Source organism: Apteryx mantelli, chromosome 2 (genome assembly GCF_036417845.1).
Source record: "Apteryx mantelli isolate bAptMan1 chromosome 2, bAptMan1.hap1, whole genome shotgun sequence".
Lineage (NCBI taxonomy): Eukaryota > Metazoa > Chordata > Aves > Apterygiformes > Apterygidae > Apteryx > Apteryx mantelli.
In genome coordinates, this window is record NC_089979.1 from 111,007,789 (window position 1) to 111,022,183 (window position 14,395).

General features: G+C 39.9%; 1 protein-coding gene across 1 annotated transcript in view; it reads right to left on the minus strand.

The window, feature by feature from the left end:
* The window catches only part of HECW1 (HECT, C2 and WW domain containing E3 ubiquitin protein ligase 1), a 203,541-nt gene that overhangs the window by 76,103 nt on the left and 113,043 nt on the right, over nucleotides 1-14,395 (minus strand). The window contains exons 7-8 of the mRNA XM_067291220.1: nucleotides 2,341-2,483; nucleotides 176-276 (exon numbers count right to left, since the gene is read on the minus strand). Of these exons, the coding sequence (XP_067147321.1) occupies nucleotides 176-276; nucleotides 2,341-2,483 (244 nt within the window). The remainder of the gene's footprint in view (nucleotides 1-175; nucleotides 277-2,340; nucleotides 2,484-14,395) is intronic.

Consider the following 14,395-nt stretch of genomic DNA (forward strand, 5'->3'; position numbering starts at 1 on the left):
GGAGAAATTGTGACTCACGATGCCTCCTGTGGCAGGGCACTTTATGCATTTTCCCTTGGTCATGACTGTGCCTGAAGTCCCAGAGCAGCCAGGAATGAATTCAGATTTCTATGGAGAAAGGAATGCAAAGCAAAAACCAGATCCGGACAAATAACAGGTTAAAACCAAGAATTACCTGGATGGATGGAAGAAGTTATCTCAAATCGAAACTGCAGCTGGCCACTGACATGATCTGTAGGAAGCCTGCGACCCAGAGTGTAGCTTACAACTCTGTCCCTGAAAGAAAACAAATCTTGTCTCAACAGATTATAACCTACCCAATGTCTACTGTGCATAGATAAAGCTGCTGAATTCTGCAAAAATACATAATGATTTTCAAAGGGTATTCAAACCAGCCATGAGGGCATGTTGACTTGCATACGAGAGAACGAATGGCAGAGAAGGAGAGGACAATGTCTTCAATTACAATGGAAGAGCTGAGTCAGTGAATAAGACAGGCTTTTGCGATACACACGCACATATGTATATATAGAGGGATAACGGTGGGAATGGAACTTCTGCAGTATGGGTATGAAAATATCAATATGGGAAGCAAACAAGTCCCACTGCAGCTACTGTAAGAAGACTTTACTACCCTGCTGATCTGACCATATCTACCCCTCTGCAGAACCTTGCATTTCTGTATTTCCTTCCCTTTGCCTTTTGTATAAAATTCAAGCTTTCCTGTTCTTGCTTTCAAAAGCCTGTACAGGCTAGTTCCCACTTACCATCTTCTCTGTTCAATCTGCTTGAATGACTACTCTTCATCCTTTTCTACCCCTCTTACCTCTATGAAGCTGAAATATCAGGAGAACACCTTCCTGACAAGGTTGATCAATGACTCCATTCTGTCCTTGTGCAGGTCCCTCCCTTTGCCACACTTCATCCACCCCTCAGAACAGAATGAAACTATAGAAGAGATTAACTTCCCAGCTGCCCAAAACGAGGCTGAATCAATGTTTGTAAAGCATTTTTTGAGTGCAGAGGGTTCACTAAACAGTAATATTTATACAACTTTTGAAGAAACATAGTTCACTTTCAGGTGGGCCCATTGTATTTGCTAGGATAGTTTCACATGCATTGGAAACTCGCATAAATGAGACAATCTCAAGATTGTATATTATTCTTCTGAACTTGTGTATAAGCTCTTCATTGAACTTCTCTGCTATTTAAAAGCCACTATGGTATTAAAACTAAGCCAGATCTAGGTGCAGGCTGGAGGCACTGCTCTCAGCCATGTCCTTAGAAAGACAGTGTTTACAACGAGAAAGTAAAATAGGAAAATATAATCAGAAGGGATTCCCTCATGTTAAGGGAAGCCAAAGATACCAGTTATGGGGCTCTACCTTGCCCAAGCTGTTCTTTTCCATCTGCTTTATGAAGAGCCACTCTATCTCCCCTACTTGAGAAACAGGGAGGTAGTTTAGTGGTAAATTCAGCTGTCAAAATCACAGCCAGCTTCTGAACCAGCTGTTAAAAAACACTTCCAACAAGCTCATCTTCCTGCTGCTCTGCGGAATTGAGATCCAATTTTCAGAAATGCTTTCTTGGGATCTGCATTGCCCATGCTCTCCTCAGTAGATGGCTCCTTGGCTCCTTCTCTCCTTGCTCCTCAAGGTCTAAACCTTAAAGTCTGAAGCCACCTTTTTGGCTTTGTCTACACACTACCTGCCCTCCTCAAATTGATTTGTGTCAATTTGGCAGCACACACCTTTCTAGGACATCCATACAAAGGGGAAGCAGGGCAGGGCAGCTGAGCTGAAGTGAACTGGTTATTCCCTGGCAGCAGGGAAGGACAGAAAGATTTAGTTACACATGTGACATATATATTTTTATAGTATTTTCACTGTTCAGAAATTAAAGTAAGAGGGGAGGAACAGATCTGGCATGATTTTAACCCATAGGTAATTCCCTGAAACATGAAAACAGCCTGTTGATAATATTAGAACAATATTCAAATTGAAAATATTGCACTCTCCAGATTCGCGGCCATGATACATACAAAACAATTTATTTCTTAATTGCCAGCTCTCATGTTTCAAAACACAATGGATAACCTTATAGAGTAAATTCATTGGCTGGCCCACAGTCCTATAAATTCTAATTAAGATCACCAATATCATTCATGAGACCACTGTCAGTTTAATAAATCCCACTCAACAACATCATAATATCACTATAACGATATACCAAAACATCATAATATCACTATAATGATATGCCACTAAAGACTTCAATTGCCTTTTCAAAATGGCAGCATACTCCATAAACAATGCAAAGTAGCATGAGCAGGGAATTTACCCTATAGCATGTCTCTCCAAGAGGCGCTGAACCGGCATAGAAAGTTTTCCGAGGAAGCGCTTGATGATCGGTCGGCTCTTTGCAAATTTGTCCTTTACTTCTACTTCCAGGACATCAGTGGGCAGGGAGACAAAGCTGAACTGCTGTAATAAAGGAAGAACACAGAACATGAAGTTGGTAGCTGGGCCATGACAGCATACTGTTGCCAGCACCTGATTGACCTGTGGGACTCTCTGGCTCTTTCTCAGGACAAAAGCAGTCCTTGGCACCCAAGGCATAGGCCTGCAAAATAAAAAGAGTTGGCCTCAAAGCAGGCAAGTGAAAGCACCCTATAGAAGCCATGTAATGCTGCAGCATCAGGCTTGGGGAATGCAGGAATTTTATTTATTCATGCCATATTTGCATCTAAAGACTCTAAACAAGGGTTGCTTGTGGTAAGGACAGTACACCTCTGGAAATCTAACATTCTCTGCCATAGCAATGATTATTGATCTAAATATAATTGGCCAGATACTGGAGATTTTTTTTTAAACAAAATCCTAATAACTTTAATTGCCTTGGAGAAAATAGCTGCATGGAAGTACAAGTGAACTGGCAGACTGGAGAGATGTTTAGTTGGCAATTCCCTCCAAGTGAAATTAGTGGGAGCTTTTCTATTGTCATCTGTAGAAGAATATAAGACTATTATTTCCAAAACTCTGCTTTAGTAAGCATCCAAAAATAATGGTAGCAGCTTGCCCATAAATTATTTTTCACATGCTTTTGACTCTGATTAATGGTGATGAATTCATCATCTAACCCTTACAGCACTCACTTTATCTAAAGAACAGGCACAGTGGCATCATAGCATCTCCCAGCTCTGAGCTGGCAGGCCAGCTGCTAGACATGCCTGATCAGGCTCTCAGCACCGCTTCTGATTTCTACTTTGGCAACATTTTTTGTAAAGGCTCCTCTGTACCACGAATTTCAATGTTGATATCAACTCATTGGCCACAAAAGTCAGTCAGAGGTATTACTATCCTATTATTTTGGTTGACTGACAAAGTCTGCTTGTATAAAACTGAAATTCTGGTGTCTGGCTTTAACTTGCAACACTGCAAGAAAGCCTGGATCACCTAAAACAGCCATCTCAGTTACATCAGCGGTTACTTCAGTCACTTCGTAACAGACAGAGCAAAGTTAGTGGAAATAGTGGAATTTATGCCAAAAAACCACCATCCACAAAAGAACATTTTAAGACTGCAGGTGTTTCTGTGTAAACATTCTAAAACATAATCAAAGCAGTAAGCAAGGCTTTTTTTTTAGTAACCAGAACTGAAATTTATTACACATGCTTTGTGAGCATATGTTATTGAGCTATTTATTTCTACTTACTGCAAGCTAAGGCCGAAGAACACCTCCTTCAACCAGTTAGGAATTATTTGTGCCCTGCCAGAGTCCTCTCTGCATTTGACTGGCTATTTGTGACACTTCAGCTGTGAGGCACACCTTAGCTATTGAGAACTGTGGATCTAGCGAGGTGAAGGGCACACAGCCCACGGTTTACAGATAAAAAGTCTTGAAACCTCTCCCTCTCTTGCTCATACCTGCCCCATTTAGAAAGGAAAAAGCCTGAAAATACTGTTCATCTGGATCAATCTCCTGACCTGGTTTGCAGCATGACCCCACAGAGAGCTAAACCAGAAGGTAAGCCACAGCACAGGCAACTGTAACAAATGATACAGGGGAAGATAGCAATGGGAACACCTAAAATGGCACTGAGCACTTTGAAACATGTAACCACCACCTCAGCTGATCTGCTTTTAAGATCACCTATTTTTATTTGTAAATAATGTTTCAATAAGCTTTTGGAGAATGTATACATGCAAACCTGAGGTAGAAACAAGGAGAATGATATTTCAGTTCTAAGCACAAAGTTGTCCATGTGTAGAGTATAGCTTCCAAGCATAGGAGCATCAGGGCACTTGGAGATTATGGATCTCCCCATAGGTAGACCAAAGCTCTACTTAGGAGTAATAGTGAAAAGCAAATGTATTAGCTAACTTGGACTTGCCTGCTCCTAGATTGGCTAATTTCAATACAGTCTGGGAGCTGGCAGTATGGGTCACTGAATCCTTTTTCCAAGCAGATCTGCTATTATTAGGACATCATCAGTCAGAAAAGGACATCTCTACTACAGTGTGTCTGTAGTGGGATAACTATAAGTCTGCTGTTTGCCTACAGCTGAAAGGTCAGTACTGAACTGGAAGACTTCTGTAGTAAGTGAATCTTGAGATGGATGAAATAATTTTCTAGCTTTCCCAGTGCCAAAGACAATATTCCCAACAGAGTAATGCTCTGGATTATTGAGGCCTGGAGTTAAGCCTTAAATTGTTTGCTCTACTGAATCAAGATTTGATTTTCAGAAATGCTGAGTCCAAACAGCTTCAAATGAAATCACTATGAGTGGGATATGCTACTAATCAGGCCCTGAAAAAATGTAAATAATCAAAGAAAGACAATTAAAGTAACAGCTAAAGCATTATTTTCTTCTCATTTTCTACATCTTCTGCAACAGATTACCAAAAAAGCTAAACCATACTAAGGGGAGAACATTAATTCCCCATGTATATTGAAAGTCACCTTATAAAAATAATTTGTTATTATTATTAACAGCAGTATTTTACCTGCTAACCCCCTTGGGCAACTGCTACTTCATGGCACTTACAAGGCAAGCAGAAGAAAGGAATTAATTTGTAACTCAGTGAGGTTATTGTAATGTATTGCAGTTTGTTATTTAATGAATTCTCCATTACAATGCTGTTGACACCTATCGTGTAAAAAAAACCTGTGCGGGGTAAAACATGAACACACACATGTAAAGACTGAACAGTCCACAAGTAGAAAGTAAAACCTAAGCTAATGATCTGCACCTTCCTACATCATTAATTTTTTGTCATGTGGTGCAACTGGGGTAAATTAGAATCTGCATGGACATTTGTTTCTGTAACGTTGGGGGGAACCAAGCCTGATGATTCCCTTCTTGCATAAGATACTGACATTATGCAAGTATGCGTACCAGCACCTGAGCAGAGAGTTTTGACGCATGGAGGAAGGTGTGTTGGAATCAACCTAGGGAAACACGTCTGTTTCCCAGGACAGCTGTGTCACGCAGACGTAAAAAACTGATGTTCCATATACTCGGCAAAATCAAATTGTGTTCTGAGTGCATCATCTGCCAGTCCTGTTGCATCTCAGGATATGCAAGACTGCCTTATGGCCAGACTCCTGGTCCATGATCACAGATCCCAAATGCTTCTGCTAGCAGCACATTTTGATACTTTAAAACAGTAGTATTTTGAAAGCAAAATTACGCCTTTAAGACCTGAAGCATTCTGTGTAGCAGAGCTCAGAGGATTTGCCATTTGGAAACAACTGCAGTTTGAGACCAAAACTGAAGGCAGCGAAATGGGTTTGGAGACAGCTTGTAAAACAGTGATAATTTTATGCAACTCAGTTTTTCATTATCTAAGCATTTGCTGCTGCTGTTATTCCCACCCAGTTTAATTCTTGATGGACAGGATTTTTCAAAGACAATCCCTGACTGTGGATGCCTCAGGTTTAGGCCATCCAACATGACAAACCCTAAGGAATCCTTGCTTGCAGAACATGCTGGGCACTTGCCTTTAAAAAAATGAATCCTACCAAAACATGTAGGTTTGAGAACTTGAAAATCATTTTCAAAAATCACCAATCATTTTTGAAAACATGTAGGTTCTTGTGATATTCAGAGATAGGACTATCTTCTTTGGATGAAGAAGCTAATCACTATCAAGCCCTAATTTTTCTCTCTTCCTTCACTTCTCTTCTATTCTGACAAGTGCCGCCCCTTTGCCTTAGCCATGAAACACTGGCTGCATTTCCACTGTTCAAGGCTTGGCCTTTAACATCTCATCCATCTGCAACAGAAAGGACCCTGAATTTCATGGTCTTCTCTAATATAATTAATGTAACAGAGCAGTAATGTAATACTGCTGTAATAAATGTTTTGTTCTTTGCCTAATATTTGCTAACTGTCACACAGCAACAGCCAGTTTGTGCACTGAAAATGACAGCATAAACTTCCTATCTGTAAGTTTAAAAAAAAAGACACTGATTATGAATTCTGCAGTACCCTTGGGTTAACACTGAGTGATGTTGTGATGAATAATTCATTCCAAGGAGGGACGAGAAAAAGAGGCTATGTGATCACAACTTGAAATAAAAACTGACTCTCTTCTAGATGAGGAAAGCTGATGTTTGTGTCCACAAACTACACCACTGATAACATCAGCTAGAAGGGAAGCATTTTAAGAATAAGTCCGCTGCCATTTTTTGATGTTACTGTCACTTTTTTACTGCAAGTCTTCCATTATTTGGAAGCTCAATAGATTTTTATGACTGTCAATCCTTACAGCCAGATTCCTGTATTTTTTGCAGCTGGTATTGGCTACCTTCCATTTTCTTTCACCATCTAAGAGAGTAATCTTTAAGTTGTATATTTTCACTAGAGCCATGGCTCATTTTCTGTAATTTTTTTGTTTGGTTGGTTGTCGATCTTTTTTTTCCTTTTCCTGTTCCTTTTTGGCAGCATAATGGCTGCATCTATGTTACTGCATAAGAAAACTCCAAGGTGGAGGCTGTAGCTAAATTGACTGTCAATTTTAATTGCAGGACTACCTGCCGGCCTGGATCTGAGGTAGCCCAGATGCAGTCAGCCCTAGGGGGGCTCGCAGGTGAGCTCTGTGCTCTGCAATGCCCCTCATGGCTCACTCGCCTGCCACCTGGGCACTCTACCTCTCATCTGGCAATTGCTATCCTAGTTGTCCCCCTGTGGTGATCTCAAGAGACTATTGTTGAGCAAACAATAAAGCTAGGGACCTTTCTAGAAGGCCCTTAACACTATCTGTTGTAAGGACAGATGAGATGTGTAAATTTTCTCAAGTCTGAGGCCAGGCTATTTACAGAAGCATTAGATATAGCAAGTTCATGAGTGCCTGGTCTTCAGGCTGCTTTTGTGACTCACAGTCTCCAGACCAAGAAGCCAATTTGCATTTTTCTGTCAGCTATGAAAAGAAGCCTGGAGGATCCTTTTCCCCACTCAAATTCAGAACTGGCAGATATTATGATAATTTGATTAATGGATTTGAAACAACAAGATCTGGTTCAAAGCACATGGAAGCAAAGGGGAGGAAAAAGGTTTACATGGATGAAGACTTTACAACAGTCCCATAGGATAGCAGAAAATAGTATCTTGCAGGAGCAAGTTTACCCAGTGTAACCACACAGCTCTGAAATCCTCATGATATCTATATCAAATCTGTATCACCCATGACAACACTTATTCCCAATATCTCCTCTGCCAATCACCATGATTCGAATTGTGTCATCCAGGAAAAATATATCTGCATTTTCAAATTCATATTTCTGCTCAGAGCCCCTAGCTAAGGAACTGTGGGCAAAGGCAAATGAGGAAGGATTGCTTTCCCTCATAAGTGGTGGAGCCATGTCAGATATTTGTGTTCCCAGCACTACCTCAAGATTAGGTCCACTGAAGGTGTCTAGAAACTGATTATGAGCATGACGTTCACCTCTCAGAAGGGATGTTTCTATCAAAAAGCTTTTACAAACAGGTTAAGAAAATCAGCTTTTAAAAAAAAAAGTAGGCGCTTGGTCAGAATGTCTGTTGTGAACTGAATCTATCTTAAGCAGTCCATTTTTAGATTCTTGCTAATAAAAGGAAGAACCTACTCTTGCTTTCCTTGATGTTGCTGGAAGCTGAGTTAGACAATAATTGCTGGGAACCTACTGAAGCAGTCAGCTTACAAAACATAAACATGCAAAACAATTAGAAATTCCCCACTGATGTTTTTTTTCCTGGCAACTATGAGCCACAGCACTATTTCAGCTTTTCCAACAGCAAATGCAACCTTTTACAGAATTTTTTTCTTTCTGCTTTTGCCCCCAGCAGGACACTGTATTACACACCTGGAAAAATTCCTTTAATTTCCATCAAAGACATGTCCTATGCACCTATGTAATTCAACTGCTCTGTAACAAATATTTTCATTAAGATTAGAAGATTCCAAATGAGGTCAAGACATTTTATTAGAACACAAAGACTAAAAAGGACTTTTCTTTCTGATAATGTTTCTCAAATACCCCTCCTTTGCTTTAATACCTTACACCATGGCCGTACTTCACAGGACTGTATATCTAGGAAGGGTGAGAAAAATTTTTTTTACAGGTTTTCATACATTTAGAGGATGAATACTATATACGGGCTTTGTGGTTTTTGCTGGAATGTGAAATAAAAGATTTGTAGAGGGTCAGGTATAAAAATGTTACTATCTATGTATCTTTAGGGGACTTACTGGATTTTGAAACGGCAGGAATCTCTTTTTCTGCAAGAGTAGGGGCCTGAGGAGATTCCAAACTGTGCCAAGCTTTTTGCAAAAGTCAAGTTCCCTGAACTGCAACAGCTAGTGCAAACTCTGAAAGACTGGTCAAGAAATTCATGGAACCTGCTGGAATCCAAAGACAGTAAAGTTTACATTGAAACTAACTGTAAAAGGGTGTACTCAAGTTTACAAAAATAGGCTTTTTCTTCAGTCAAAGAACAAAGTGAAAATAACATTTCTGGCAGTTTTTGAAAAAGTTACATCAGAACATCAGGATTCAAAAGAGTTAGGTTCTCCAGCTGTCCAGAGGTCAACCAAACTTGGAATGGCTGCATGGATGTGATCTTTCTGTTGCTGTGGTCAGATTTTGTCTGCTCTCTTTGTACTTCAGTACCAACATACTCAAAGAAAGTCAGAGATTTCAACATAAATGCAAACCTGTCTATAAAAAACAGCTATAGCTTCAAGGCTAAAGCCCCACTCAAGAAAAGGGCTTTGTCTAATGACTGATTATGTATTTGTTTGGATAACAGCAGAAAAGAGGGCACAGGGGAAGGAGAGTCCACAGAAACTTTATGTGATGGCTCAAACCTGATGTTTCTACTGGATTTCTTAAAGAAATTCATGTAAAATGCTTTATAAGAAATGAGTGGTAGATGGATCCTTAAAAGATAACACAGGACCCAAAGTTTATAGTTGATCTGCAGTGGCTAGTGGATGGATGGATAACAAACAAGAAATTAAACTTGTATTCTCTGATTAGCCCAACCCGGTAATTACTCACCATGTTGTTTTAGTCACAGTGCATCACTCTGCATGTGACATCAACTACCACTTGGTACCAAATGGCTCTTAGAACCTGAGATGATACATGACACAGCACACTCCACAGAGGACATGGCAGATTGACTCAACAAAACTACCAAGAAATTATCATTAAGAGCAACCTGTTTCTCACAGGTTTTCTCTACAAACAGTGTCAGACCCCAACTCATCTGCGTGGTGGATCAGCTGTCCCTTTGTCTGAGCCTTACTGGCTAGGGATGAGATGGTTCCTGTTTATAGGTTAGATGCAGATGAATGGAGATCATGGACTTCCCCCATCATGAGGAACCCCACTGGAATAATGGGGTGAGCAACTAGCCACCCCGTGCCTGGCCCTGGAAGACTCCCAGTTTGGAAAACCCACAGAGGTAGTGGCTTTGGAAGAGAGTGCAGGAAAGCTCTAGGTGCTGAGCTCGAGAGAGGGAGAAGACCTTTTCATTGTCCTCTAGATAATTTTAAGTTCTGTTGAAAGAAATGGTTAGCTGTCGGGGTTATTTCTGAAAGGAAACTATGCACTGAAAATCGGAACAAAAGAATGATTAAAGATCCCTGGGATACTGAGGAAAGATAGCATGTGCCATGAGCAGCTGTATGGAAGCCTTATGGAAGCTGATGTTTTCTGATCAGTGGAATATACAGGCTATGTCTACATTAGCAAGTCATGCGGTGCTATAGGAACAGATCTGGACAGCAAAAAAGCTGGTGCTGTGGACCTGATGACCACATCCAGACATGCTGCAAGGGTTTTATTATGCACTAACTCCACTAAATCCAGTCCCCGGGATTGAACTCTCAGTATTGGTTGAAAAATGTTAGGTGCACACCTGGAGCACATCACTTGGCTTAGTTTCATCTGAAAATAATCCAGTCCACGTGTTTTGAGACTGCTTAGTAGCAAGTCATGAAGAGAACCACATCAACATCTGTGAGCTAAACGATGTACCATCAGTTTTGGCTCTAGTCAGTAGTAAGTCATTAGGATTCTCCTCTCATTTGCACAGATTTTACATAGTCAGCTCCTATAGATTAACACTGACAAAGACATAGATCAAAATCAAAGATATGCAGCATCAGCTGACTTGTTCATCCTCTCACACCAACTCAGCAACCTAAATATAGATTTGAATTTACACTGCTGCTGTCATCTTGGAGCTAGATCTGAAAACACTGTTGTAAATGCCACTGAAGAGGTTTCAGACTGTAATCTGCTTTTTAGTCCCTGTTTTCTCCCAGTCCCAAGAATGGTTTTGCATATACAGATGATTCATTTTCTTAACATGAATAGATCACATGGGGATTTTGTACATGACTTACATACGGTGAAGAATGAAGGCACATGCTAATGCTGTCCCAGCAGAATACATATGTATCCATTTATAGGATAATATGACTATTTTCAGAGTTTAAGAATAATTTTCATAGAAAGTCATGTGATAATGAGGATTAATTCCTACTTTTTTATTTTTTACCAGTATTATTTGCATCCCTGAATATGGATTGTTAAAAGCTATCATAGTGATCAGCTCAATAAAACTAAGGAAGCTGTTGAAATGAACAAATATGTCCACTTAGACTGATTAGACAGAGTTAGTACAAGTTCAGTCATTTAAAAACAGTCAATATAACTGGTGGAAGTAGGTAAATCAAAACAGAGGTGACAGAAAGAATTAGGCTCTTGATTTGGAGTTGAATAAGTGATATAATTAAATAGAAATTATATTTGTGATAGCTATCATGCCACAGGGACAATATGAGCAGAAGTAAATCTTAAAAGGCTGTAAATTACTTTTGATGGATGAAGACAGATTTAGTCTTTTAGCTGAATATTTCATTAGTGGGTTTTTCGTTTCAAATGCTCCAGTGAACCAATTACATTCTTAATGCACTCGCCACTCTCCATCTCTATTATTCTGCTCCCCATTCAAAAACCTCCCGTACATGTCACTATTGTCCCATACAACACTACTTGTCTGAATGACTGGATAAGCTCGTGGGGAACTCCAGTTTCTTAAGTTTGCTATGGTATTCATTAATAATAACCCAAAACATTGCAATGTCACTACTATAGGGCACAGGGCTCCACCGCTGCTGAAAGCTGGGGCACACCTACAAATAGTCTGAGAGTCCATTGCCCTGGGATCCAACAGTGACCACAGAGCGCCAGAGCCAACATGGTACCTTATTCAGGCATAGCACAATGTTTCTTACACTGTAATAAAAGGGGTGCACATAAGTATGTGCTGCTGTTCTGAGGTCTGATCCAGCTCTTTCTACTGAATTCCTTAAAAGTTGGATTGGGTCTTCAGTGAGTTGCTTTCCTAGATTTTCCTTCAGAACCGCTCTCTCTCACTCTAATTGAAACAGAGGGGAGAAAAAAGTTCCTTCCTATTTATTTCACGTGTTCTTTAAACTTCAGAGTTACTGATTAATAAGGTCATCATAAATTCTTCTCCAATAGCTTAAAATAGTCCTGCAAGACGTCTTTTTATTAATGGTGAATTTCAGCACTAAGACATTAGAAACTTTTTCAGACTATTTGTAGGGGAAAAGAGACTGGAAAAATCAAGTCCAAACAACTGCTCCAAAGAGCCAGTTAGGATTCTTCCTCCCTCACATATTGTCTAAAAATTTGTTAGTACAGCGTAGAAAATATTCGAAGATTCTCATGAGCACTAAAATACATGACTAGCAAGACTGATACAGTCTTCTAGGTGCAAGCTGCAACTATAATGTATTTCTTCTAGAAGAATATACTAAAATGATCTAGTTTCTTTTTCTCACCTTAATCCATTCTTGAAGGAACTGAAGTTGTCTTGGGCCTTCACATTTCAACCATCACCAGATATTCAAAAAACTGCAGCTTCAAAATCACAGCTTTTCTGTACAGTTGAGCTATATTTAACACTTTGCTTTGATGTATGTGCAGAAATGCTATACAGCAAAGCTACCACTCACAAGGCTTCACCTAGTTCTAAAGAAGCCTTTGGCATAACTCACACTGAATTCAGGATCTGGATTTCACTGGGCCCATGTTGGACTTAGGCTTAGGTGTAAAGGCCTGTTTCTGCAGCTGATTCTTTTGCATTTGCCAGTGAAGGGGGGGGGAAAGGTTACCTAAGTTAAATAATAAAGCAAATAGTTCAATCAGTGAGATACTCCTGTTGCTTTTTTTCAGCTTGAACTTTTGGTGAAATCAGGCAATAATTTTGTGAGACCACAGTGTTATGGTCAGCCCCTAGCACTCTCAGTACTGGATCAAAATCAGACCAAAACCAACCTGCTTCTAGTTTAAATTCACAGTCTTGATCCAAATATATTAAAGCCCCTAGAATGGTTTTTGTTTGTACTGGAAAGATTCATCCTTGAACAAGTATCCTTTGCACCACTCTAGTTTTGTGTGACATCATGTATCACCCATGTTATCTGCAGCCAACATAAAGCCGCAAGAGAAGCATGGAGCTAGCATAAACCCCATATTGTATGCTCTAGCTATTTTGACAAAATGTCCATCAGATCCCATCCTGCTCGGTGATCTGTCACAGGCAGGTCCAGATTTTATGATCACAGAATCAGTGGTTGAGTTATAAATCTGCAGCATAAGAAAAGGAGTCACAAACTGGCACTTAGACTGCCAATTGCATTCATATCATGTTGGCACTCTTGCAGCCAGCATCCAAACCCCATGCTTCTAGTGCTGACAACTGTTTTCACTACAGAAGCCCTCACTCCCCAAATGGCCTCCCTCTGGCCTTCCGATGGCCTGCTCATAGCCCCCGACTCCTTCCTTCTTCTGATTTTGTGTTGAAGAGGCAGATTATGTGAGAATTTATTCAAGTATTTTTGAAAGGTCGCAGGTTGTCTGAGGTGACAAGAGAGCGAGGTGACAGAGAGTAAAGCTATACATGGGAAAATACCATACTTCCATTTATCAGATCTGACACATTAACTAAGATCCGTTAAGTGCTCTTGCAACAGAGTATTGAATGCCTCTGCCTATACAGATCAGTTTGTTCATCAGTGAAATGCAGCTGTCTTCAGAGTGATGAAGCAGCCACCCAAAACATTATTTTGTGCCTCAGCTACAAATTAACAGTATTTGTAACGGGACAGGTAAAGAAAGAAGCAGGAAGCTGAAGGTGCAAAGAGTTGAGATGGTTTGTATCGTAGTGAAGGTCTCACACTTTGAGGAAATCAACTCTTCCAGAACTAGAATTTCCAGAGTCACCTAACAGATAACACTTCCCGCTACTTTAAATACATGGGTAGCTGCAACAGCCAAATTTTATAGTCCTCTCACTGCCTGTTTCTCGAGGCTCTCTCTCCGCTCATTAGTAAATAAACAAAAAATTAAAAAGCAGTTAGCTAAAACAAACTACTACAGTTAAGAGGAATATCATAAGTGTGTCTAAGGGAAAACCCAGATAGCCTGAAGTACTCCACTTGCAAAAATCACTGAGAGAATTTGCTAACCAGCTTGAGGTGCATAAACTACTTAAACCAGTTTGCTTTGTTGCTTATGATCCCTAATTGCTCAAAATCCTTTAAAGAAATAAAAATAAATATCTTGGCACTGAAAATTTTGACACTCAAATAAGCTAACACTTATCAAATTAGGCAGTCGAGGGTCTCTATTACACTCAAATTTTGTAGCCAGATCTGTACTGATTGCCTGAACTATCACTTTACTCCTTGCTGACAAATAAAATCTCGTTAAAGAGAATATGACAAGAAACAATATGCAAATAGTGTCATTATTCTAATAGCAATATTAGAAGAGATATGATCAATATTCACCTTTCCCAATTCTACTA